Source organism: Squalius cephalus (assembly GCF_949319135.1).
Source record: "Squalius cephalus genome assembly, contig: scaffold_73, whole genome shotgun sequence".
Lineage (NCBI taxonomy): Eukaryota > Metazoa > Chordata > Actinopteri > Cypriniformes > Leuciscidae > Squalius > Squalius cephalus.
The window spans coordinates 189,906-217,058 of record NW_027645820.1 but is presented as its reverse complement, the minus strand read 5'-3'; the positions used below and the strand labels follow the sequence as shown (position 1 = coordinate 217,058).

The 27,153-nt window shown below is 39.3% G+C and overlaps 2 protein-coding genes across 2 annotated transcripts; both read right to left on the bottom strand.

Annotated features, from left to right (window-relative positions):
* Nucleotides 1–807: 807 nt before the first annotated feature.
* On the bottom strand, nt 808–19,836 carry LOC307154176 (GTPase IMAP family member 9-like). The gene is made up of 3 exons (XM_079898942.1): nt 19,763–19,836; nt 6,986–7,091; nt 808–3,688 (listed from the first exon to the last, which is right to left on the bottom strand). Exons 2-3 carry the CDS (start codon nt 6,996–6,998, stop codon nt 2,823–2,825), a joined length of 879 nt encoding a protein of 292 aa, XP_079755068.1. The 5' UTR covers nt 6,999–7,091; nt 19,763–19,836; the 3' UTR covers nt 808–2,822.
* Nucleotides 19,837–21,029: 1,193 nt separating this feature from the next.
* LOC307154169 (GTPase IMAP family member 8-like) lies at nt 21,030–26,842 on the bottom strand. Its single transcript, XM_079898934.1, has 4 exons — nt 26,621–26,842; nt 26,191–26,301; nt 23,226–23,819; nt 21,030–23,111 (listed from the first exon to the last, which is right to left on the bottom strand). The coding sequence occupies exons 2-4, from the start codon at nt 26,252–26,254 to the stop codon at nt 22,042–22,044; spliced, it is 1,728 nt and encodes a 575-aa protein (XP_079755060.1). The 5' UTR covers nt 26,255–26,301; nt 26,621–26,842; the 3' UTR covers nt 21,030–22,041.
* Between the last annotated feature and the right edge of the window lie 311 nt (nt 26,843–27,153).

Genomic DNA, 27,153 nt, shown 5'->3' with positions numbered 1-27,153 from the left:
TCGCATATAAGGCAGGTTAGTCGTATCCCAGCAAACACAGAACGTTGGCGCAACGTAGCCAACCTTCTAACAACGTTTTAACAACATGGCCAAAAGGTTGCTATAACTACGTTGTGTAGTGAAGGTTGTTACAGCGTTGTCACAATGTTGGCATTAAACCACCGTTCAGGGCCATTGCTTAAGGTTGTGCCAACGGTGTCAGGACAACCACTGGACTACATAATGTACTCGTCACTGCCCTGAAGCGGGAAAATCAGCCTTTAATTCCAACCACCTGTTGTTGGGCTCGTTCTCATTCATCATCGAGCAAGGATACGTGAGTATTGCGTTTAGCTATCAAACACAATCTACAACTTTAATTTCTAATGTGATTAATGTAGCATCGCTCGCACTGTTGAGTTTGTCATTTGATTTTTCCGCTATTTAATTGATATTGATTTTCTTTGCTCCTCTGGATTTGTGGATGTTTCCCCGGTGACATCTGCTTTCGGCCACTGTCTGCCAAACAGACCCGGTTTTGTTCATTAAATGTTCTGATCTGCCTTTGCTTTTTATGTTTTATTTATTATACTTAAAATAAATTTGTATATTCGTTTATTTCGTTTTTTTTTTCACAAATGTATGACTTTTGGAAGAGCAATTTGATAAAATGCAGTTTTAATAAAGTTGAATTAACGAAACTTTGTCATTTTTACTCTTCAAAGTGTAGGCTACACTTGCAGGTGTTGATAGCCCTATTAAATAAAAATATAGATAAACAAAACTATAAAAGTATATAATTATCTAACAAAATGCAGCATATAAAAATATTGTCAGAACGTCGTCTCTCAGTTGCTGAATGTCGCGCAACAACGTTGCTACAGCCCTGTCACGTCTTACAATTCTACGTTGTTACAATGTTGCGAGCACGTAGACAGCGACGTTGCCATAGCAGAAATGCAACGTGCCAGAGACGTTGCCACAACGTAAATGTGTTTGCTGGGATGTTCCTGTACACTAACATGGCGATTTTTTGAACGCTTTGGAGAAACAAAAACATTCACTTAACCCTCACCAAACCTGGTAGGTTTATGTCTTACCGAGACCTCTAAAGTTGATTGCTTAGCCTACATAGCTCATGCTATTGTACATTTAACATACACATTTCCAGTGCAACATATATTTGTTAAACAAATACAGATTTATTAAAAGTTACACTTACTGAGAATCACACAAGACCGAGGAGGTAAAAAGCCTTCCGTCATCAGTGAGCTTCAACAAAATGTCGGAAATTTAATTTTACTTTCGCTTTAAACCGTCATGTGACGCTGTTTGTAGCTGCACTCCGTCAGCGCCACACGACTCGCTTGAGATGCGCCTTGCCTGATATATGTGAGTGGACCTGTCCCAAATGGCACACTTCATTTCGACCGCAGTGGCAACTTCCGCTCAGTGCCGCTGGCAACGCTATAACGTCTCCGCTTTGGGATGTGTCTTTTGCGAGTGTTTAATCTATGTTTTTTTTCAACACACACAATATGATCATAAGAGATGCACGTGATTACATTCGGAAATAGACAAGCTTTGTTTCCAAATGCCCCAAGCAAAGATATCCTGGCAATTTTACAAACTTTTATAAACCCAGCCAGTATAATCACAATGAACACATCCAAAAGTGGACACGCGCCGGCTACCGCGTGCACGCGTCCGTTAAGTCCACAAGACCGTAGTGTCCCATTTGTCATTGTAGGTTTCAGAAGGGTGCTTGCGAGCACAGTGGTGATGTGGAACTATTGCATTGGTCAAGTTGTGAAATGAGCAAACCTGCAATATATTATCAATGAAATGAAATGTTGTAGTTCTATTTTACAAGCTTAACAATTAAAACATGTTTACATTTTAATGAAATTTATTTAGTAGCTGTTTGCACATTTACTGTAAATAGGCTATCAAAGATAAAAGTAGGCTAAATCATTAAAGTATTTCCATTTTGGTTAAGAAAAGCAACTTGAAGTTTAATTCACAAATGAGTAAAGCCATGACATATAATTAGCTAAAACACTTTTATTTAACACACACACATTAACACATACACAGGGTCTTGGGATCCCAGACAAGTGAAAGTTTGGTCTGTTCATGCAATCCAAGTGACACCAGCATTTGCAACTGACACATTCAATCTAAAAAAAATATAATAAAATGACATTTACAACAAACATGTATTATTAAAATTGTAACACTGTCATGCTCAAAACAAAGTGAAAATAAAAGTGTCTGCTTTGTCTGGTGTACATGGATATTTATTGGGACAAATCATCTTCTTTGGAAAAGAATGAAGGTTAGATTAGCTAGACATTATAGGGTTATCATCACACAGACTAGAAAAACTAAGAAATGATCAAGAGGTTTTTATTGTTTTAATTTGTGTCAGATGTGAAGGAAGAGAGTTCACATGCCTGCAGACATTCCTAGTTTGCCTGCTCCTAGCAATGAAACTATGAAATAAAAGCATGTGAGAAATTACAAATCATTTACATTTAAACATTTAGCAGTCACTTTTATCCAAAGCGCCTTATATGAGGAGAGCAATAGAAGCAGGACAGCAAGATGCAAGTGATGTGACCCTTCCCAGTTTACTCTAATGCTGTATATGTAATGTTTTATGTTTTTATATATAAAATAGATATAAAATAGATAAAGAATAGAAAATTAGATATTGAAGAGAAAAGAAAAAAGAAAAGAAAAGAAAGCATTAATTAATGGATGGCATTTAATGTTTATTATATTATATTCTGTTCTATGTATTTATTTATTTCCAAAGAAATGTGACATTTGTGAAAATTTTAAAGTATTGTGCATCGGTTACTTTCACTGTCTGATTTGTTGCTTTCCTTTGGTTCTTCTCTCTCAGTCTCTTGTCTTTGTTTCTCTTCTTGTAGTTTTCTCTCTTCTATCTCTGCTCTGATTCTCTCCTCTGTCTCCTTTCTCACTCTCTCAATCTCCTCTTGTCTTTGTTTCTCCTCTTGTTGTTTTCTGTCCTCTTCATCTCTCTGTCTCTGTTCTTCTTCCTCTCGTCTGATTCTCTCAGCATCTTCATACATCTGATTACTGTAGTGTCCTCCTCCATTCTTCTCTATCATTGTGTCAATCTTCTGCAGTAGATCGTTCACCTGATCTCTGTTATTCTCATCTCTATTGTTGAACACGTGATATCTGTCTCCACACTCCTGAACTAGATGTCTTAATTTATAGTTCTCCTCAATGAGTTCCTCTATGGTCTCTCCTTCTATCTGATCTCCATGAGTGAAGAGAATGATGGAGTATTTTACTACTTCTTCACCAAACATCCGCTCAATGAGCTGAGGAATCTGCTGCTCATGTTCAGTGAATCTGTCATTTAGACGCAGAACAATGAGAAAAGCGTGCGGTCCAGGACTGGATATATCAACACTTCTCACTATCTCTGTCATAATCTCATGTTTAATCTGTGTGTCGATTAATCCAGGAGTATCAACAACAGACACAAATCTGCCTGAAACATTGGCGTGAGCATCTGAACATTCACTAGTTACTGAAATTGTATTAAGTTCAGATTTGAACTCTTTCTGTCCCAGTATTGTGTTTCCAGCAGCACTTTTCCCAACACCAGTTTTCCCCAGAAGAACAATCCGTCTGGATGAGAGACTGTCAGCAGGAACACTTTTTGACACTGCATGAAAAAAAAGTAAACAGAACACAGCATCACTTTTGTACTTTGACACATAGGCTACTTTACAATTTAATTTTTGTAGCCTAGAATTAAGCAACAACATTATGAAAGAGAAAATTATAATCATATTCATAGAACAATTTACCATGCAACCCTGTTTTTGGGAAGTCTCTCTTATCTTACACAGACATTTTATGTCAAGTCACTAATGGGCTGAAGAGTTGAATCCGGTGTGTTTCATCAACAAACTGATGAAGTAAAGTTAAGTTTATCACATGAATTACAGCGAAATTCATACTTTTACGTTCTAATACTCCTAACAATAATTTATTAAACGTGATCACAGGGTACTTAATTAAACCATCAAACTAGAGAAGCAGAGCCAGCCCGGGTTCTGTTGGTGCCCTAGGCGAAATTTTATTTGTATCCTCCCCCCACAAGTCGACACCTTGCACCCTAAAATCTAACATCTACTGACACCTAACATCTGCTGGTAGATGTCAGGCAGCAAGTTAGCTAGTTAGTTTATTTAGGCTCTTACCTATCAAATGTCAAATAACACTGCATAGTTCTCACTGCATAAATGTAATAATAATAATAATAATAATAATAATAAAAAAAATTATCCTAATTAAAATCCCCCAAATTTTCAGGATCAAGAGCAGTGAGGGATATTTATCATTATATATATTTTTTTATTAATATTAATGGCACAGACAGTAGTAGGTTTATTGTGCTGCTGTCACTTTAATCTTTTGAGCGGCGCATCCATAGACTGTGAAAAAATATGGATGTAGTGTCCGTGACGTCACCCGTAGGTTTCTGAAGAGCATTTTTGAAGCCTAAAGTGGGCGGAGCCGGCCGTTGCCATCTTGGCCTTGCGTCACTCCCGCATTACAGAAAATGGGCAAAGAGGCGGGGCGTGAGTGGAGCTGAGGAGCCTGGCTATCTGAAGCTCGAAGTGATCGAGTTAGCTCAGGCTTGGGGAGGTAATGCTATAATGTTATGCTACTGACAGTACCAAGTCTGCGACTGCACAGGGCCTCGCGCTAAAGTGACAGTTGATGATGGAAAGCCAATTAAAAGTTCCTATTTTTGCCCTTCGAAATATTATAATAGTTAAAAGACATGGCTACAAGTGAGACTGTGTATGGTGATTCTGTACTATTCTGCTAGTTGAAAATGTATTATGCAGTAACTTAATATTACTCTGAGAGTGTGTGTGACAGTGATTTATGTGCATGTCAGTCACTCTTTTTTATAGTCTATGGTCCGTCAGCGCGGCATCGCTCGTCAAGTTCGTAGAGAGCTTATTCAGTCCATTTTAAATTCTGATTTTGGCCGCCTCTCAAATGGGTTAAACCATAGATATTTTGCCTATGAAGTTCAAGTAAATGCTCTAGAAAATCCGCGCTTATTCAAGGATGTGCATTTATTGCATGACGGAGAAAGCGCCAACACCTGCAGGATTTCATCTGACGGTACATAAGCATATTATAATCTATCTGTTCCGTGAGAGCAGAACGAACAAGCCTTTATTGACGTTTTTAAATTTGAAAACTCCAAAAAGCAACGAAATTGTCAGACATCCATTAGTGCATGTTCACAGAAGAAAACAACTGCAATACAGCGCTGGTTGTTCTCTCGAACGATACTCGACGACAACGACGGAATCCAAAGCCGTGGGCGAAGTAATGGGTGTATTAAATTGTATGAAATAATCCCGAAAAAAAGCACAAACACTGCAGAGATGGCAAGTTCAGCAGCTAACATTTGCTGAGGTGAAGTGACAGCTAGTAACAGCAGACAAACGGCTAGCATTGACATCAGCGGCAATCCACCTGTCACTCAAGTGGCCACACCCTTAATTATGCAGAACTTTAAATATTAATCAACTAAATGGATGAGTTATAAAAAAATTCACCCCCCTCACAGTTGTTATGAAGGGCAAAATTAGCTGCAAAGCCACATAGAGATCCAGGCTGTAAACATGTTTTTTTCTGCTGTAAAGTTGGTCATTTTAACATGGGGGAGATACAGATTTGACTCACTTATGCAGCCAGCCTCAAGCGGCCAGTCAATGAATTGCAGTTTAACTCACTTCCGTGTTGGTTTCAAGAGAGAGACGGGGAAGGTTGCCGCTTGGGCGCGTCCCACATGTGGATGTTCAGTGACGTTACATAACTGCCAGATTCAAACGGTGGTTTCGCGCGTTGGCTGGCACTGAGCCAGAGACGGATGCGCTCAGAGCTTGTCATATATCGCAACTATGCAATGTTTTCAACCACATAATCCTCATTTTAGGTTTCAGACATTTAATAGACAATCACTAGTAAAACAATACATTTGGACTTTGTAAAATACACGCTGATGTCTATGGAAGTAGCAATAACAATCTATTCAAATATAATTTGCCGACGTGATTTATTCATAGGAGACACACATTGGAAGTAATTAAAGTTTACTCTATTCTTCTCCCAATCTGCTGCATGGCCACTTACTTACATGCAGCCTATTTGAGGAGAAACTGATGAATTCACGTGCTGTAAATCCGACTGACAGGACTATTTGAAGTACGGCACAAACAAATATGGCAGCAGTGCCCACGTTATAGCCTATACAACCCGAATTACGGAAAATTTGGGACGTTTTTTAAATTTGAATAAAATGAAAACAAAAAGACTTTCAAATCACATGAGCCAATATTTTATTCACAATAGAACCTGTTCTACAGTCCACTCCGAAGGAAAGTGGATAACACCTCATTACACGGTGTGCTTCGGGGCGCAGCGATCACCGGCGAGCACATATCTCAATGTCCACCAGGAAACCTAGTGGGTCTGGGATACCGGAGGGATGAAGAACGGTCAGATCGAACTGATTACTCAACAAACACCAGAAGCCAGTCTTGAGAGGCTGGTTCCACTAGTAGAATTTTTGCCAAATGTTTCTCGTTGGGTCCTGCAAGCTATCGAAAAGGGTTATCAAATACAGTTCGGGTCTCGCCCGTCCAAGTTTATGGGGGTCCTACCCACCATAGTGGCCCCGAGCAGGTTCTGGTACTGGATCTGCTGGGGAAAGGGGTGATAGATTTATTTGGCCCATACTTTATTTATCTGGCCTATACTGTGTGCGCGATCACACACACACACTTAGGGGGGTTCGGGTTGGCATGCACACCCGAGAAAACGTTGATTTCTCTGATCTACATTTTTAGACGTTTGAAGGCAAAAAAAAAAAAAAAGGATAAGAAATAGTTTTAAAACCATCAGCGGGCAGTAGATTATTTGTCAATACCTGATGTCCCCATCTCCGTCACTCTTTCCTTTTCTCGTCACCTTGTCTTGCTCTGTCTCTTCCCCTCCTAAAGCTCAACTTTGACTGATAGCCTTTTCATTTTCATCTGTGTCAGTGAAGAAAGTAAACATAGGGTACACTGATATTTAGGCTATTTTTTTATTAATCATTAGACAAGTTAATTTACAGAAGGCTATGAATGCTGGATAAATATATATTTTTTTAAATTCATACACAATATTTAGCCTACACATTCAATAGGGGAGACCGGGCAGTGTTGTAACACTGTCGGTTTGACAAATCAGAAAAGAGCTGTGGTGATGTTATCAATATCATACACTTGCATCACCTTTCTGAGCTCAAAGGAAAAGTGGCATTTTACTGTGAGCAACACTGTACATTTTATGACAAAAAATGACAAAACATTTTATGAAAAAAAAAAAAAAAAAAAAAAAAACCTTTCAGGAAGAAAAGTAAAAAAATTGCAGGCCTATTAAGATTATTTTTGCCTAGCAATCATTGTATTGTAGATACAGTTATTTGACTTGCATAATCTAAAGTAGCTATTTCTATTTTAATTTGATGCTTTGCATTCGTGATAACTTCAAACCCACATGCTAAAACAGTTAGCTATGGCTTTTAGGGGTGGGGATAGTTGTAACATTTCATTAAAAATAGTTTTTTGCGCATTTAGGGATTTATGTTGGCAAATAGGTTTCTATCATAGTTGATGCGCATGTCTTCTTATCGGATAAAAACATTATCCACCTCAATACACTGATTCGGCAAGAACTTCTGGTAAGTTCCACTGTGATAAAGGTCTATAACTCACATACTCTGTGACTGTGTTCTACATGTCCAAGTGAGTTATTTGTTGCAGACAAATGTGGCTACCATGTATCAAATTTTGAGAAATATAGCACAAACAACCACTGAGTTACCGATGCTCAAACAAAATGTGTTAGGCTACTTCCTAATCATCGTATGCCTAATATAATGAGGCAAAAACGCGGCTTCATTAATGTTTCTTGTCCTCTCACATTAATTATTACATTACATACATAAAGTAAATTATATTGACCTTTTTTTAAATTAAAAATGGCGAAATTAGACAAAGGTTTATTAGTTTGCCTGATTATTTTTGTTGGTCATTTAACATTTCTATCGGCTTTCAAATATGAGATGTTTAGTTTAGCTAGTTACAGCTTAACTCGCACTGTCATGACCGTTAACTGGAATTCGCACACAGCAGCTTTTGTGAGCTCAGGTGAGACATTCTTGGTGCTGTGTGCAATACAGTGTGTAACCCTACGGTGGTAGTTCTGCTTATAGGCAGGTTAAGAATCTATTGTAGGAGTTATCTAAATCTAGATTCGATGAGGAGGCTGGTTATATACTAATCATATGGTCAAAGGACACATAGATTCCACTCCAAAGGAAGCACAGGACAATAGAATAAAGTTTAAATGTAGTTCTTATTCAAATTATTTTTCTTATTTTCTCATTCAAAATTCAATATTTAGTTCAGTTCACACAGCATTAGTGTCATTGATGTTAACAAATCGGCCACAACTTTGAGATCTCATGAAACAAAACAAAAGGAAAAAAATCTTTCAAAGAAAAAAATTGTTACCCTTGAGTGCACTCAAAATATTTTAACTGTCCAGCCACCCCTTCAATACTTAGCGTTAGCGTCCATATCAAACCACCCAATGGCACCGTTGCAGCGCTGTTAGTTGAGGCAGTGGACCAGAGAACCAGGCACCAGGGCGAACAGAGAGGAATCCAACTTCAGTGGAAAGAACACCAGGGATCCGGGACCAGAAGAAGCCTCAAAAAAAAAAAAAAAACAGTCTACACAAAAATGTGCAAAAACTAAATGTCCTTTTTCCATCTTTTCATCATTTAAGTCCATATGTTCAATAATACAACTTAAAATTAAAATCAATAAAATGGAATTGGACAAACAAAAGTACAGCATAGCATAGTAACTCAAAATTGACATACTTGACTCAAACAAAATTATTTCCTTTCAAAATGCATTTTTTTCATTGTACAAAAATTAGAATATACAACAAAATATACCTGTGGGGTAACATCCACTGCTATTGTAGATAGCCAGACTGGTTTTTGTTTTTTTTATCCACTGTAATCCACTGTAATGTTGAAATGTAAACTTTTTAGTCATTTCACCATTTTAGCTTCAAGCTAATCAACATAAAATGATAGTTTTCACTCACCGAGATAACTTTGTTTTACAACAAGTGTTGTCTAATTTTCAATGTAGTTTAACCTCGAGGATATATTTCGTTTTCAATCAATTTCAATCTTAATATTTACTCTGGCTCCCGTTTTTCCAGGCTTTTGTAAGGCAAGGCGAATGGCAGAAAAAAGCAGAAGAAGAACGTTTCTTTGTGCACTGCCACCTAGTGGCGAACTAGATATTGCACTTTACTCTAGTTTTAAGTGTTTGCATTAAAGGTCATTTCAGGACTTTATTGGGGCAAAATTGACAGGGTTACACCCTCCCCCTCTAAACCACATGAGTCCCTGCATGTGTGTTAAACCTGACAAGGTATCTGATGGTCAGGAATAATGTCTTGGAGTTTCCCAAAAAACTGACTAAGGGCAAGGATTAGGGGTTTCCCTAGCTCTTCATAGGTGAACTTGGGTGGGGGATGTCTTTCTCTGTGTGAACGTCTGGGCTCACCTTGTTCTTCCCCACAAATAACTTCTGAGTGCCTTTTAGGGGTTACAGGGAACCTGTTCTGAGCATTGTCCGTGTCGTGAGCTGGTGTCGGGTCTGTGACCACTGTGCTTTGCAATATTTCATCTTCTGGAATGTCTATGATGACATGGTCACTTTGGATTGGGGACTGATGGACAGCTGTATTTGTGTCAAGAGGTGCAACTGAGTGATCAGGAATTGGTTGGGGTTCTGGCGATTTGAACTCAGGAGCCATGGGGTTCAGAGAAGACTGAAAGCCACTGACGGGGATAACTTCGAACTCTTGCACATAGGGTCCCCATGTGGTGAACTGTGGAGGTTCATTCACATAGTAGCCATCATCCTCTTCTTCTCTGTCCGAATATTCGCATTCCATCTCTTGGTCTTGTCTATTCCTCAGGCGCATTTGAGTTTGTTTGCTTTGGTGTGGCACTGAATTAGGAGTAGTCTCAACTGGCAGAAATCCACATGGTAAAAGTAAGTCCCTGTGAAGTGTACGCTGAGGGCCATTTCCTGTTTCTGGCTTGACTACATACACAGGACCACCGTCAATCCGTTTCACAACGATATGGATGGGCCTTTCCCATTTATCGGCTAACTTGTGTTTGCCACGGACGTTGACATTCTTCACCAAGACACGGTCCCCTTCTTCTAATTCAGCAGTTTTCACCTTGGCATCAAATCTGTGCTTATTTCTTTCTCCAGACTTTTTGGAGTTCTCTGCAGCCAGTGCATAGCTTTCTTTGAGTCTCTTGCGCAAGTTTTGGACATATTCTGAGTGAGTTGTATTAGTCTCAGTTAGAGGTTTCAGGCCAAGAATGAGGTCAACTGGCAGAGTCGGCTGCCTGCCGAACATCAGCTCATACGGTGAGTAACCTGTTGCATCATTCCTGGTGCAGTTGTACGCATGTACAACAGGCCTCACAAAGTCTCGCCAGTGATGTTTGTCTTTCTCGTCAAGGGTACCGAGCATGCTGATAAGGGTCCTGTTAAAGCGCTCCACAGGATTCCCCTGAGGATGGTATGGGGTGGTGCGCACTTTCTCAGCCCCTATCAGTGAACACAGCTCCTTGATTGTGTGGGATTCAAAGTCACGTCCCTGATCACTATGAAGGCGACTAGGGAACCCATAGTAGACCAGGAAGTTTTCCCAGAGAGCTTTAGCAACAGTTCTGGCCTTTTGGTCTTTTGTTGGCACAGCTACTGCGAAGCGGGTGAAATGGTCAGTGATGACTAGTATGTTTCTGGTGTCACGGTTGTCGGGTTCAAGGGACAAGTAGTCCATGCAAACAAGCTCTAGCGGGTAAGTTGTTTTAATATTCACCATGGGTGCTGCTCTTTGTGGCGGAGTTTTTCTTCTGAAACAACGTTCGCATGTGTGACACTTCTTCTCAACTGATTCTTTCATTTTAGGCCAATAACATCTGGCACGAGCGAGATTGAACACACGCTCTGGCCCTAGGTGACCAACCTCATCATGAAAACCTTTGAGAGCTCTTTCTCTGAATTCCTCAGGTAAGACGAGCTGATGAATTTTGTTTCCTCTGTCAAAACATTTCCTGTAAAGGACATCATCAATGAGCTCAAACTTATCCCACTCCCGAAGGAGCAACTTGACTTCAGGTGACTCAGCTTTTACAGATTTGAAGTGGGGCTTTTGTCTTTTTTTGACCAAGGTGATGACTTTCCCAATTGATGGATCGTTTCTTTGTGCTTCATGCCAGTTTTCTTTTGTCATGCCAGGTACAGTGTCTTGTCCAGTACCAGTGAATAGATCAGGTAAGGAGGAGGCGTCAACAACAAGGGACTCAGCAAGGACAGGTAAGTGCATGGTTACTGAATGGCGTTGACATACAGCTGAGACTGCGTCAGATGGAATCTCCCCCTCTATAAGGCGTTTTGTCATTGAGTTGATCCGTTCTTTTTCCTGCAGGTACTCATGATCCTCTTGAGGAGCTGCTTGAGGTCTCCTTGACAGTCCGTCCGCATCACCATTAGCACGTCCAGCTCGATATTTGATGTTGAATCTAAAGGTTGAGAGGGCCGCTAGCCAGCGGTGTCCGGCTGCGTCGAGCTTTGCGGATGAAAGGACATAGGTAAGCGGGTTGTTATCTGTTAGGACTGAAAAATCTGTACCATACAGGTAATCACAGAATTTCTCACAAACTGCCCACTTTAACGCTAGAAATTCTAGTTTGTGAGTAGGATAGTTCTTCTCACTCTTGGATAAGCCTCTGCTGGCATAGGCTATTACTCTAAGCTTTCCATCTTGAGCTTGATAAAGAGCTGCTCCTAACCCCTCACAGCAAGCATCTGTATGTAACACATACGGGAGCTTGGGATTTGCGAAAGCGAGTACAGGGGCCGATGTCAACTTTTCAACCAGTGTTCTGAAAGAGGACTCACACTCAGGCGTCCACTCTGAGCCAAAGGGTGCTCTGGGGCTTATACCAGTGTTGGGTCTCAGGGTTTTATAAACTTTACCCCTCTTTTTAGGTGGATAGTACCCAGCGGTGAGAGCGTTGAGAGGCCTGGCGATTTTTGAGTAGCCCTCCACGAATCTTCTGTAATACCCTGAAAATCCGAGGAAGCGTTTCAATTCTTCTCTGTTTCCAGGGCGGGGCCAATCTTTCAGAGCTGACACTTTATCTGGGTCTGTGTGAACTCCTTGAGCGTCAACAATATGGCCCAGGTATTTCACGGAGGACTTGAAAAACTGACACTTCTCTGGGGATAGTTTTAGTCCATAGCTTTTGAGACGATTAAGCACCTTCAGGAGCCTTGCCTCGTGCTCTTCTAGAGTCTGGGAGAAGACAATGACGTCGTCTAAGAACACCAAAACCTCGTTCAGATGTAGGTCACCAACACACTTTTCCATAAGGCGTTGAAAGGTGCTAGGTGCGTTGGTGACACCTTGCGGCATACGATTGAATTCGTAGAAACCTAATGGACATGTGAACGCAGTTTTGTTTTTATCTTCTTCCACCATTTCCACCTGGTAATATCCAGACTTTAGATCCATCACAGAGAACCACCTTGCTCCACTCAGGGCAGAAAACGTCTCCTCGATGTTAGGAAGAGCATAAGCATCCTTAATAGTGCGGCTGTTAAGCTTCCTATAGTCGATGCATAGTCTGATCTTTCCGTTTTTCTTTTTCACGACAACCACTGGGGATGCAAAGGGACTCTCGGATTCCCTTATTATACCAGCATCCAGAAGCTCTCTAAGGTGTTGTCTGACAGCTTCTCGATCGCTGGGGTGTATCGGCCTGGATCTTTCTTTGAAGGGCGTCTCGTCCTGCAGACGGATGGTATGTTTCACAGCGATGGTATGGCCAAATGACAGCTCATCAAGCGCAAAAACCTCAGGGATGGAGTTCAGTTTATCTCGAATGCGTGCCTTCCACTCCTCTGGCATTGGGGAGTCATCCAGATTGAATGAATGTTTGCCATTTGATGTTTGTGAATCGACTTGTGCAGAGGAGGTCATGGGCATTACACTTTGAACTGCAGACACTTCACCAATAACACACTTTGGAGGTAGGGTGACAGTGTGATCTGTGGTGTTGCTGAGGACTACAGGGATCTAGTTTGAAGCTCTTGTGTTTATGTTTATTAGTGCACACTGAATGAACAACCCACCTGGCAGGAAGGAAGATTCGGGGGGTTCAACGACAAATGTCATATTGGAATTGGCTTTTCCGACTCTAACATCTCCAAAAAGATACATTTTGTGTCTTGCCGGAATAGTAATGGGCTTTTCTCCGTGCAATTTCACTAGGCAAGCTTTAGCTTCACTTTCGCGTACTCGGGCCACATGTTGGAGTAGTACTGCAAAACTGTCTGATCTTCTGAGAAACTTGGATTTGTCATAGCTTATTCCACGTTGGTATAACTCAAGCAAGACATTTGTGCCAATTAAGACAGGAACCTTGCTATTGAACTGGTTCTCTGGGACAATGAGTGCTAAAACAGACATTTGCTCTTCTGTTCCAGTAACATTCTCAGGGAAGGTTAAGTGGACTTCCACGTACCCCAGGTAAGGCACTGCTTGACCTCCAGCCCCTTCGACCTCGAGAAGATTGTGTATCGACTGAACAGGTAAGTCTGACATGTATCTAGAATGAAAAGTCTCTGAAATTGTTGTTACTTGGGATCCAGTGTCGAGAATGGCATCACATTTCATGTCTCCAACAGAGATGTTCGAAGTGCAACGAGGTACCACAAGTCCAGGCGGCAATTTGCAGCCAGAAGAACTACTACGTTCAGAAGAGCACTCATTGTGAGTCATTGCTATGGGACATTCTTTGTCCTCAGCTCCTGGTCGCCCCAAGGCAGGAGCCTCTAGAAGTTTAAAGATGCTTTGTTGGCTCCCTGCTTGGCCCAGAATTTGCTTCGTTTTTCTTTGAGCTCTGCATTCTTTTTCCGGACGAGGCCTGGATTGGGTTCAAAAGTGCACTTTGCAGCGATGTGGCCATCACCCCCACATTTAAAACAGAACCAGGGCTTAGGTGGTGTCGGAGAATGGGGGTTTGAGTCTCTATTGGAAGCTTGCGCGAGTAAACATTCAGTCTTAGCAGGCAGTTCACTTTGGGCTGGACGGCTCTGCACTCCCTCATGCCTTTCTCCTTTCTTTCCTTGCTGTATTAGCTTTGCAACCTGTATCCTCAACTCTGCAACTTCCTTTTCTAGTTTAGAATCTGTCTCGTGTCTCTTTGTTGCAGTGGGGGCAGCTTCAGGTTCGAATACTGGCATGCTCATAACTGAATGAACATGTACAGCAGCTTTAGTACTGCCAAGGTGCTTTTTCATGCGATCCATCTTTGCTGCTCTCCTATCCTCCTCCGTTCTCAAAAGCAACAACAATTCTGGGAATGAGGGGGGATTGGGTTTCCTGTGTTCGAGCTGCAGGCCAATGATCAGACTCTGGTCCCAGCATCCCCTACAGAACTGCCGGAGTAAGTACTTGTCAGACTCTGCAGCTGAAACTCCCCCTCTGGTTACGGCTTTGGTGAGGAGAGTCTGGAGACGGCCCAAATAGACAGAGGGTTTTTCACCTGAGTTTTGGTTAGAGCCCAGGAAGGTAGCAAATAGCTCCTCTCCATCTTCGGCCACTCCAAATACTCGAGCTGGGTGAGGTAAGCTTGGGGGGTTGCATCCGTCCCAAGCGGCTTAACAATGTCCGCTGCTGGGCTGAGGAGACTCTCCAATATTCTCCTTACTTTCTGTGAATCAGAGACAGACACGTCCTTAAGAAGTAGGTCTACCTGAGTACGCCAGGAATCATAATCAACTTCTCCATTTGGTTTTGGCAGCCGCCCCGAGAATGTACGGATCCTGCTTTGACTGTAGCTAGACGGTGTGGAGTCACTGCGAATGAAATGTTCAACAATAACTTTTTGGACATGAGGTGGGTTAACTGTGCCTTCATCAAGAAATGGATTCCTTGTAGCAGTAGTTGGGATGGTTCGGGTGACTGCATCAAATGGATTAGCAATATCATTGTTGGTTTGCATATCACCATCTGCACTGCTACCATTTGTGGAGACAGCAACAGGATTTTCAGAGGGCTGTGGCTGAGTATCTGGGCTTTGCGGAGGGGCAAGTTCTGTCTGGGGCTGGGCACTCTGCAGTTCACTTTGAAGTGCTTCCCAAAAGCCAGCTTTACTAATTTCAGCAAGAGAGCTCAATTCAGCTAAACATTTCTGAGCGAGTTCTCGTCCTAGTTCTTCTTGGCATAGCTCACGGACTGTCTTGACACACCAGGTAACTGCTAGATCATTGGGACTGGGCAGGCTACCTAGTTGTACTGGGTCGAGTCTGGATATTGTTCGCTCTGCTGTGTATTCAATAAGTGCACGGCCTCTGGGTTGTTCTGGGTCGTTGGGAACTCTGACTACTTTCTTAATGTCCCCGTTAACTTTAAAGAACTCTGTAATGTCATCATCAGAATAGGCTTCGTCTATGCCTGTGACATATAGACAACTAGGCCCATGCACATTAAACTGATTGCAAAGATCCATTTTGTAGTAAATGCGATCTTAGTGTACTTCAGCTTTGGGGTGGAGTCTATTTTATACACTGTGCCAACCTCCTGGCTGGCTCGCCACGACTGTAACCCTACGGTGGTAGTTCTGCTTATAGGCAGGTTAAGAATCTATTGTAGGAGTTATCTAAATCTAGATTCGATGAGGAGGCTGGTTATATACTAATCATATGGTCAAAGGACACATAGATTCCACTCCAAAGGAAGCACAGGACAATAGAATAAAGTTTAAATGTAGTTCTTATTCAAATTATTTTTCTTATTTTCTCATTCAAAATTCAATATTTAGTTCAGTTCACACAGCATTAGTGTCATTGATGTTAACAAATCGGCCACAACTTTGAGATCTCATGAAACAAAACAAAAGGAAAAAAATCTTTCAAAGAAAAAAATTGTTACCCTTGAGTGCACTCAAAATATTTTAACTGTCCAGCCACCCCTTCAATACTTAGCGTTAGCGTCCATATCAAACCACCCAATGGCACCGTTGCAGCGCTGTTAGTTGAGGCAGTGGACCAGAGAACCAGGCACCAGGGCGAACAGAGAGGAATCCAACTTCAGTGGAAAGAACACCAGGGATCCGGGACCAGAAGAAGCCTCAAAAAAAAAAACCAGTCTACACAAAAATGTGCAGAAAATTAACTAATGTTCAACTAAATGTCCTTTTTCCATCTTTTCATCATTTAAGTCCATATGTTCAATAATACAACTTAAAATTAAAATCAATAAAATGGAATTGGACAAACAAAAGTACAGCATAGCATAGTAACTCAAAATTGACATACTTGACTCAAACAAAATTATTTCCTTTCAAAATGCATTTTTTTCATTGTACAAAAATTAGAATATACAACAAAATATACCTGTGGGGTAACATCCACTGCTATTGTAGATAGCCAGACTGGTTTTTGTTTTTTTTATCCACTGTAATCCACTGTAATGTTGAAATGTAAACTTTTTAGTCATTTCACCATTTTAGCTTCAAGCTAATCAACATAAAATGATTTTTCACTGAGTTTTCAATGAGTTTTCACTCACCGAGATAACTTTGTTTTACAACAAGTGTTGTCTAATTTTCAATGTAGTTTAACCTCGAGGATATATTTCGTTTTCAATCAATTTCAATCTTAATATTTACTCTGGCTCCCGTTTTTCCAGGCTTTTGTAAGGCAAGGCGAATGGCAGAAAAAAGCAGAAGAAGAACGTTTCTTTGTGCACTGCCACCTAGTGGCGAACTAGATATTGCACTTTACTCTAGTTTTAAGTGTTTGCATTAAAGGTCATTTCAGGACTTTATTGGGGCAAAATTGACAGGGTTACAAGTGCAATATATTTGCTGCACTATAGTGTTAATAATACTATATTAATATAGTACTTCACAACATTTATTCACGAGTTCACATCTACATATAATTACTACGGTAAAGGTTATGCGTATTTGGCGTGCTGTCCGGGTGGAGGGCTCCGAGCTCGGAATTTCTGCCCGAACCCAGAGTACTCCCCCCGTTGGTAAGGGTATGGAACTAGAAGTGAGGAGATGGAACTAAAAGTGAGGAGATGGGGTGGAGGTGGGATGCTGAATAAACTGTCAAGGAACAGAGGTGGGTTCTGCTGTTATTTATATTGCTGATTACTGATTGATCTCCACTTATGCTAATTGGGTTAATTATCTGCACCTGCTCCTCCCGAACCTTGTTAATAAAACATCATTTATTATACACCACGGAAAAATATTGAGGTCCTCGGTGACTGCTCTTTTCTCCCTATACTCACTATCGTTGGCCTCACAGATTTTGAGGTCATAACGAGTGCATAACGTCAACTGTGCAGTGGGCAATTGATGTTGAAAAGACACCAAATTGATGTCAAACATCGACGTCAAAAAACAGGTAAAATATGCAAATCAAACTGACGTCAAAACTTGACACCAATTTGCCATCCAAATACCGATGTCCTATTCCCGACACAAAAGTAATAAAAAAAACGCAAAGTTTGAGACTTCTTGAGTCTGCTGCCTTATGCCGCTCAGCGGTTCTCATATACACTAACACATTCATCTACCGCTCTCCCAACTGAGCTATTTCAGCCATATGAGTATTAAACTCCAACGTTATTGTAATTACATCAAATGTGTAATTTCCGGTATCACTATAAATAAATAAAAAATATACTGTATATGAATAATATACAATACTTTATGTGGGGTTACAGCAAAAATGCTGTTTGTAAAGATTTACAGATCAGTGTTGTTGTTAATCACCAAATCAGTATCGTTTTTAGTAAATATAATAATCCCTTCACTGCTTCCATTTCAGCGTAAATAAAATTAGAATTGTAATTTTTGTATTACGTTAAAGTCTCAGTTAAGAAAAAAATGCTTTTTAAACTATATATATATATAATATATATATATTATTTTTATAATATATATAAATGGAGGGATGGAGGGATGGATGGATGGATGGATGGATGGATGGATGGATGGATGGGAGGGAGGGAGGGATGGATGGGATGAATGGAGGGAGGGATGAATGGATGGATGGATGGATGGGATGGATGGATGGATGGGATGGATGGATGGATGGAGGGAGGGAGGGAGGGAGGGAGGGAGGGAGGGAGGGATGGATGGATAGGATGAATGGAGGAATGGAGGGAGGGAGGGATGGATGGATGGGATGAATGGAGGGAGGGATGGATGGATGGATGGATGGATGGATGGATGGATGGATGGATGGATGGATGGAGGGATGGATGGATGGATGGATAGGATGAATGGAGGAATGGAGGGAGGGATGGATGGATGGATGGATGGGATGGAGGGAGGGATGGATGGATAGATGAGATTGAGAGTTCAACTTTGTAGACAGAACCTTTTTGTTTTCTAAATAAAAAGTCCTGAATGTTTAAAAAACTAAAAAACTTAAAAAAAAGGCATAATGTAAATAAGTTGTCACAGAAAAAGTACAATCAAAGCAAAAATTATTCAGACACCAGATATCAATTTTTTTTTTTTTTTTTTTTTTATAGTGGGTGCAGGACACAGTATAGTTCATGTATGTAACTGAGGATAGCAAAATAAAGTAAACTGTGACATTTTATACTCCAAAATTCTTCACACTAAAGGACTACCTGTAAAATGTATAGAAATTTGGGACCAAAAATGATCTTAAGTTTTTTTTTCTTTAATTGCTAATGCTCTTTTTACACACAGACTGAACAAAATGAAGCATTGCTTGGTAATTGGTTGATCTAAATTGGTATTATCTAGCCTAATTGTGTAGTTAAATTTAACAGCTGACAGATATTCAACATTAATTTGTGAGACAGTCTAACAGAAGGACGGACAAAACCAGTGAAATACCAGTTTTTTACCACTTGCCAAGTTATTATTAAGTTATTATTTCATTTTTCATTTACATTTATTCATTTAGCTGACGCTTTTATCCAAAGCGACTTACAATTGCTATATATGTCAGAGGTCGCACGCCTCTGGAGCAACTAGCGGTTAAGTGTCTTGCTCAGGGACACATTGGTGTCTCACAGTGGATTCGAACCCGGGTCTCTCACACCAAAGGCATGTGTCTTATCCATTGCACCACACCACACCATTTTCTAAACTATAGCAAATAAACTGTAATAATGTGAGAAATGTTGAAGGTGTCTGATTGAAATTTGAAATTTGGTATAATATCTTAACTATTTTTCAGTGCTGTGAGATTCACTGTTGAACAGAACTGATAACACACATCTGTTTCAACATTCAATATTGTATAAGGCAGGTTAGTCGTATGATCCTAACATGGCGATGTTTTTTTTTTTTTAAATGCTTTGGAGAAACAAAAACATTCACTTAACCCTCACCAAACCTGGTAGGTTTATGTCTTACCGAGACCTCTAAAGTTGATTGCTTACATAGCTCATGCTATTGTACATTTAACATACACATTTCCAGTGCAACATATATTTGTTAAACAAATACAGATTTATTAAACGTTACACTTACTGAGAATCACACAAGACCGAGGAGGTAAAAAGCCTTCCGTCATCAGTGAGCTTCAACAAAATGTCGGAAATATCGAGCCCGATAGCGTTGGAGCCGCCATCATTTTACTTTCGCTTTAAACGGAGTCATGTGACCGATATAAGCTGTGTCCTCAAGGGCTGCTTCTCCAGAGATTTGAAGGCTGCATAGCCTACTTTATCTTTTTAAATTATTTTATTGAATGGTTTAATTTTTAATAACACAGCCTTTCTGCCACATGAAGAGGCCTGCTGCATCATTTTCAAGATTCAACAAGAAATGTTTGTAGCCTAATTATTTTTTAAATTATTTATTTTATTTATATTATGCTAATTTAATTTAGTTTTCATATTTTTCATGTAAAAAAAAAAAAAAAAAAAAAAAAAAAAACATTTTATAAAATGGATTGACGATTGCCAAAAAAAAATTCTAAACAATTCGATTTTGTACTGTTGGGTTACTTTTGAAACATTTGATAAAATTGAAATTTAAAACGTAAATTAAACAATTAACAAATTGAATTAAATTTACATTTTTTTGCAAAGATAAAGGCCAAAATATATTTGCAGTTACATGTTCAAAAGTCATACTCTGGTATATTTAGCCTAATAAAAAACAAAGAGTAACACAAAAAATCTAGCTTGTATATTGTTGTTACTTTTGACCCACCTGTGTGTTACTGTCGTCTCAACTGACGGGGTCGAAAGTAACATGAGCAGTCTTAAGTTCAAAGTGAAATTATACTGAAGTCGTACATTTTTACAAAATACCACCTGGTATTGATAGACCACACTTGTGAGTGACTGACCACAGCAAAAAATATGTCTCTGTCTTAAACATCATCTTTTAAAATTATGTTGTTTTTTTTCTGAAAAATGATACTTTCACCCCTGCTCTCCCCTATAATTAAAGGAACCATATGTAAGAAATGTATTTCAATTAATCATAAAATGGCCCTGATATGTCACTAGACATTAAGAAATCATGTTCATTTCAAATACTTATATCACAACAGTAGTCCGGCCAGGATATTGTCATTTAAAAGTGAAGTTGCAGCCCTCAACTGATGTTGATGTTGTCATGTTGTGTTTTGGCCTGATGCTCCACCCTCCACCTAAACAAATCAAGCAAATATGCATTCAATCAATCTGTAAAGGCAGGATCACTGGGTGGGACCCAAATGGGAGTAGCCTAATGGTCTTCAGCCCAGGCTGTATCAAACAAGAAAAACGAGAAACAATGCATGCGTTAAGAAAATTTATTGCATCAAAAACACAGGAACTTATGCAATTAAGTGCAGTATAATAAACGCTACAACAACAATAAAACAAAGAAAAACTAACTTATATTAAACAAAGGCTATTTTGCGCTTCTGCTTCCGCTATCGTCCTGTCCACCATCTCCCTGTCTCACTCTCGCGTCTATGATTACAGTTACAATAAAAATGTTATTCACCATCATCTGTACCCACCCTCAGCCTATTTGCATTACAATTTTTGCAAAATGTATTGCATCAAAACACAGGAACTTATACAATTAATTAGGTAGGCAGTAGGCCTACTTTAACCGCAACACCCATTTTACCAGTAATGTAGCCTATATTGTGTAAATATCAGAGGCACTTCATAAAATGTATTAGTCTGGCAGTTTGATGAGAAAGAGAGTAAATGTAGTTGCAATAAACTCTTTAATAATCCATACAACTGAATCAGATGACTATTGTTCTGTTGTGTGGAACTAAACTGGCTTCATCTTTGGTTGACCAATCAGTGGAAAGGGGTGTTTTATCCCCGCCCATGTAGAGATGGAAGCTGTTCATCCATTTTGGTTTTATTGGTTTTCCATTTGGCAGATTAGAACAAAGTGTGATGAAAACAAAAATACAAATATGGAAAAAAAAACGGCACGAGATTTCTTTCTTTATGTTCATGAGAAGAATCGAATATGTGATAAATTAGCGGTTTCTTAATTTTTCCGTTTAGAAGTCTAAAATGAGAAAACAAACGTTTTTGTACATTTTATGCAAATGACTAAATGATTAATGTTTTCTCAATTCAGATGCTACACATTTTTACATCTAATTAGTATGTAAAAAAAATAAAAAATAAAAAATCTCTATACACATTGTATAATATATATACTTTTTTTTTTTACAAGTTAGACTTGCAATCCATCCCTGTCAATGACCTGGATGGCTTTAGAATGCCACAACACTACAGAGGATAAGCAGAAGGATAGATGAATGGAAGTGAATGGTTAAATCAACTTTTGTTTGTTGTTTTGTTTGTTCCAGCAGCATTTTTTGCAACCACACCATGAACAACAGCAGTTCCAACAGCTCCAACAGCTCCACCAACAGCAGCTCCACCAACAGCACCAACAACAGTTTTAGCAATAACTGCACCAGCAACTCCACCAACAGCAATGCCAATTGCAACCGCTGCCACATAAAAACAGCACTTATGCTCATTAAAAAACTTCTTAAATCCAATGCTTGTGTCTGCCTCCTTTTCCTGTTCAGATCTCTCAGCTTTAATCTCTGCTCTGACTCTCTTCTCTGTTTCATTTTTCACTCTCTCAGTCTCATCTTGTTTTCTCTTCTCTTCATCTCTCTGTTTCTTTTCTTCTTCCTCTTGTTTGAATCTCTGAGCATCTTCATACATCTGATTACTGTAGTGTCCTCCTCCATTCTGCTCTATCATTGTGTCAATCTTCTGCAGTAGATCGTTCACCTGATCTCTGTTATTCTGATCTTTATTGTTGAACACGTGATATCTGCCTTCACACTGATCAACTAGATCTCTTAATTTATTGTTCTCCTTAATGAGTTCCTCTATGGTCTCTCCTTCTATCTGATCTCCATTAGTGAAGAGAATGATGGAGTATTTTAGCACTTCCTTACCAAACATCAACTCAATGAGCTGAGGAATCTGCTGCTCATGTACAGTGAATCTGTCATTTAGACTCAGAAGAATGAGAAAAGCGTGCGGTCCAGGACTGGATATATAAACACTTTTTGCTACCTCTACAGCTATATCCTCAGGTTTTTTCTCTGTGTCAAATAATCCAGGAGCATCAACTACAGACACAGGTCTGCCTGAAACAGTGGCATGTTCCACTGAACATTCACTGGTTACTGAATTCATTCTCATAGCAGATTTAAACTTTTTCTCTCCCAGTATTGTGTTTCCAGTAGCACTCTTCCCAACACCACTTTTACCCAGAAGAACAATCCTTCTGGATGAGAGACGGTCAGCAGGAGTGTCTGGTTCAATGTTTTTTGATATTTTTCTCTTCAGTGAATTCTGCTTCAGTATCTCTGCTACATCTTCTGTATAGAAACAACAACAACAACAACAACAATTAATACCAACTTTTAACACACTCACACTGCAAAGATTTGTGATTAAACAATGTCTAGATTATTTAATATTGGTATACTCACCCAATGTGTCAAAATATGACTTGAGTATTTTTATAAGCAGGTTTTGAACTTGCCCATTATCTTCTTTTGCCTTGTTGTTGAACACATGGCATCTCTTATCATATTTCTGAACGAGTTTCTTCAGTGGTTCAGTGTCATCTAGGAATTCTTTTATGGTCATATTTTCTTCCTCTAGTTCGTCTCCTTTGGTGAAGAGAATCCAGGTTTTCTTCAGGTGCTTTTCTCCCAAGCGCTTCTCAACCTTCTCCACAATTTCTTTCTCCTTTTCAGTGAATTTGTCAGCTTTGATGACCAGCAGAAACACACAGGGGCCAGATTCACATGTCTGAGGAATCTTTTCAAGTGTCTGTTGAAAATTTTCTTCATTGATATCTGTGTCATATAAGCCTGGTGTGTCATAAACATTGACTGATAGGTAACCAACTGTTCCAGATTTAACAGCAACATCTTTTGTGACAGGTTTGGAGCTCTTCTTTGAAATGAAAGCTTGTTGTCCCAGTATTGTGTTTCCTGATGAACTTTTCCCAGCTCCCGTTCTTCCAATTAAGACCAAATTCAGACTTTTTGGCATTTGTTCCATTTTCAAGTTGTGGCCTAAAGATGAAAAGTGATGTAAGACAAAAATGCTTAAGTGAAACTTGTATCCCACAGATAAAATATAATACAGTAAGGTAATACTGTGGTCAGTGAATATATTTAATACAGTAAGGTAATACTGTGGTCAGTGAATATATTTTGGTAATCAACAGTTATGATAAATCCATCTATTCTCCAAAATGCTTGTCCTATAGAGGTTTGTTGGGAAGCTAGAGACTGTCTCAGCATCTCTGGCATCAAATGCTCCTCCCGAACTTTGTTAATAAAACATCATGTATTAAATTCTGAGTTTGCTAATTTTGTGTTTTCATATTTATGATTCTTGACCAAAGGAACCAATTTACATTGAAAGCACTTAAACTCGTACTAAAACTATTTTTCACACATTTACCCAAAACTTGGCTTGGGTTTAGTTATATTATTAGTCAAGTTTCAGAGCGAGAAAATACATGAAAACATAATGTCTCGGTTATGATAACCCTCGTTCCCTAAAGGAGGGAATGGAGACGTGTGTGTGTGGACAGATTGGGGTTGTCCTTGAGAGCACCAATCACCTTTGAGTTGTTCAAAAAAGGCCAATGAAATGCAACGAAATTTGCAAGCAGAATTTGCATGCTCGGGCCCCACCCCCATACCAGAATAATAGGTTTTGCAACAGTATAATTGGGCATTGCTCGGATAGTTCGGTTCTGATGAGTCAAGATAGCGACGTAACCCCACCAGAGGCAGTTCCCAGGTGTAATGCACTCGCTCACAACCTTCCAACGCCCAGGACAGTAATCTTAGAATATCACAAGATTACCGGCTGCACCGGACTTTTCAATAATATAAAAATATACAGGCAACAACCTGGTTGGTATCGTTGGGAAGCATTCTACCGTTCAATGAATGTGGGGATGCTACGAAGACCACTCCTCCCCAGAGGGGATGCAAAGTGTGGAAAAATATCCTATAGACTTACCTAAGGTAGTACAACATAGGAAAAAGTCCCTGTGAAGTACTCCACCGAAGGGGGGAGAGACTAACCACAGTTACTGAATGGAGCTATGGGTCACGACATATGGAGGAGCACTGACCCAATACAAGGGGAAGGAATTCACACAAATAATGGGACTAGTGACGAGTTTCCCTGCAAAACGTATCTACCAAAATTGCTAAAATTTAGGAAAAAATAATCCAATGTTCACAAAGGAAACTTAACTTGGATCCTTGGATAAACGTAAAAAAATATATATATTTCAGATGTGAAGCAGCACTAAACAGACAACTGATTGTTAAGATGAGGTCAGTTGAGTTCATTGATTCAGTTTCGTTGTCTAAAAAAAAAAAATGTCTAAAGACAATTATGAAATTAGTTCAATTCATTTATAAAGCAGCTGGGCAAAACAGTGATGTCATCATCAGCTCAGTTCAGTTCAGCTCTCACCCAATAGTGCAGACTCAGTACAGTCAGGTAAACCAAAAAAAATATTGTTGAATAGTTAAGTAATTAAGTATTCCCAACTAAGCAAGAGGCAACAGTAGCAAGTTGACCAAAAAAAAATAAAAAAAAAAATAAATAAAAATAAATTAGGAGAAAAGCAGGCTCAGTCGGGGTAATGGATTAATAGATTAGGACATACGAATTCCTACTAATTTAATGCGCCATCGTAAATGAATTCTCTCAACATTTAGTATTAATTAATGAATTACTGTTTATCACACTATTAGTTAATATGCTACGTATAAAACCGATAAACTCTTTATTTGCAGAAGCGGCAATCATTAATGAATGGTTTATTTCTTAATGAGTCATAGGCTTTGCTATCGGCCTACATTAACGCAAGATTATCAGTACGTTAGTTCAGCGTGAATAGGCTATGCATTGTAAAAAAAAAAAAAAAAAAAAAAAAAAAAAAAAAAAAAGTGGCGTCAGCTAGGCTATAGAAAAGCAGTAGCCTAGTCTAATTGTTTTAAAATCAAAAAGTGATGATGGTATTTGGATTAGCTAAATGAAGACGCAACAGTGAATAAAAGCGAAAGGTTTTACAGGAAGTTCGCGGTCGAAATGCATAGTTCTACATTGGAAGCGTTAGGGAAATTGTCATATTTTCTCATCTTTTTTATTTCACTTTAAAATGTACACAATCTGTTTTACAACAAATATTATATTTGTTTTTAAATTGATTTTAGTCCCTGGAAATAAGTAGATAAATCAATAAAATACTAGGCTACTTAAACGGCAGTCTCGCGTTGCAAACCTGGACCTACACCTCAAATTAATCAGCTGTAAGTTGTAAATTAATTAAACAGCAAATCTACACAACATCAAATATTAGGCTATAGTTTGAGATAAATCGCATTCATACTTCATCCAAACTTATCTTACCTGAGATGGGTAGGCTATGAACTTTTCGATCTGAAATCGAGCTTCGAACTGCGTGCTGCTGCATGAAAGCTGAAAATACTTTCGTTTTTGTGACTGGCGAAGGGTGGAGCGCTGCAGATTCAAAATGGAGAAGGAAAATATATTTACTACACTAGACAACGCATAGACTATGTTTGGTGACATCAAAGTATATTAAGGTTATGGAGCAACATATTAATTTAGGCACACGTCGTTTTGGTAGCCTACTTAATACAGAGCAAAATAATAACCTAAAACATTAATTTTCTGAAATTAGACAAATTTTTCCCCAAAGTTAAATACAAATTTAAAGGTAGACATTTAAAACAGCATTGTATTTGTTAAGAAGCAATGAATAAAGGTAGGGTATCTACTATTTCACACAAAAATTATCATTCTTTCATAATTCTACCTCATGTCGTTTCAAACCTGTACAAACGTCCTCCTTCTGTGAGACACAAAAAAACTATATACAGGCTATGCTTGGGCGAATAAATGATGGAAGAATTTAAGTGTTGAAGTGTGAACTGTTTTGGCGGTCCACTAAAGCTGCTTTATACAAATAAAGGTGAAGACAAAGCCTTATTTGTAAGACTTCTCTCTCTCTCTCTCTCTCTCTCTCTCTCTCTCTCTCTCTCTCTCTCTCTCTCTCTCTCTCTCTCTCTCCACGTGACAATGTATAAACAATATCTGTGTTCCATGAAATCACGTGACAAAGCAGAAAGGGAACATGTATTCACCGTGAGACTCACGCGATTGACAATTTCCACACGTTCTCACGCCACACATCCATTTCCTCACGCACAGAAAAATCGCAAAGCAAAGAGGACACGGAGACTGACAGACATAACGAGATAACGAAAATATGACTATAGGCCTAGACTGTTTTAAACAGGTGTTGACAGTGAACAGTCTGTAAACTGTTGGCTAAGTTACAGACACTCA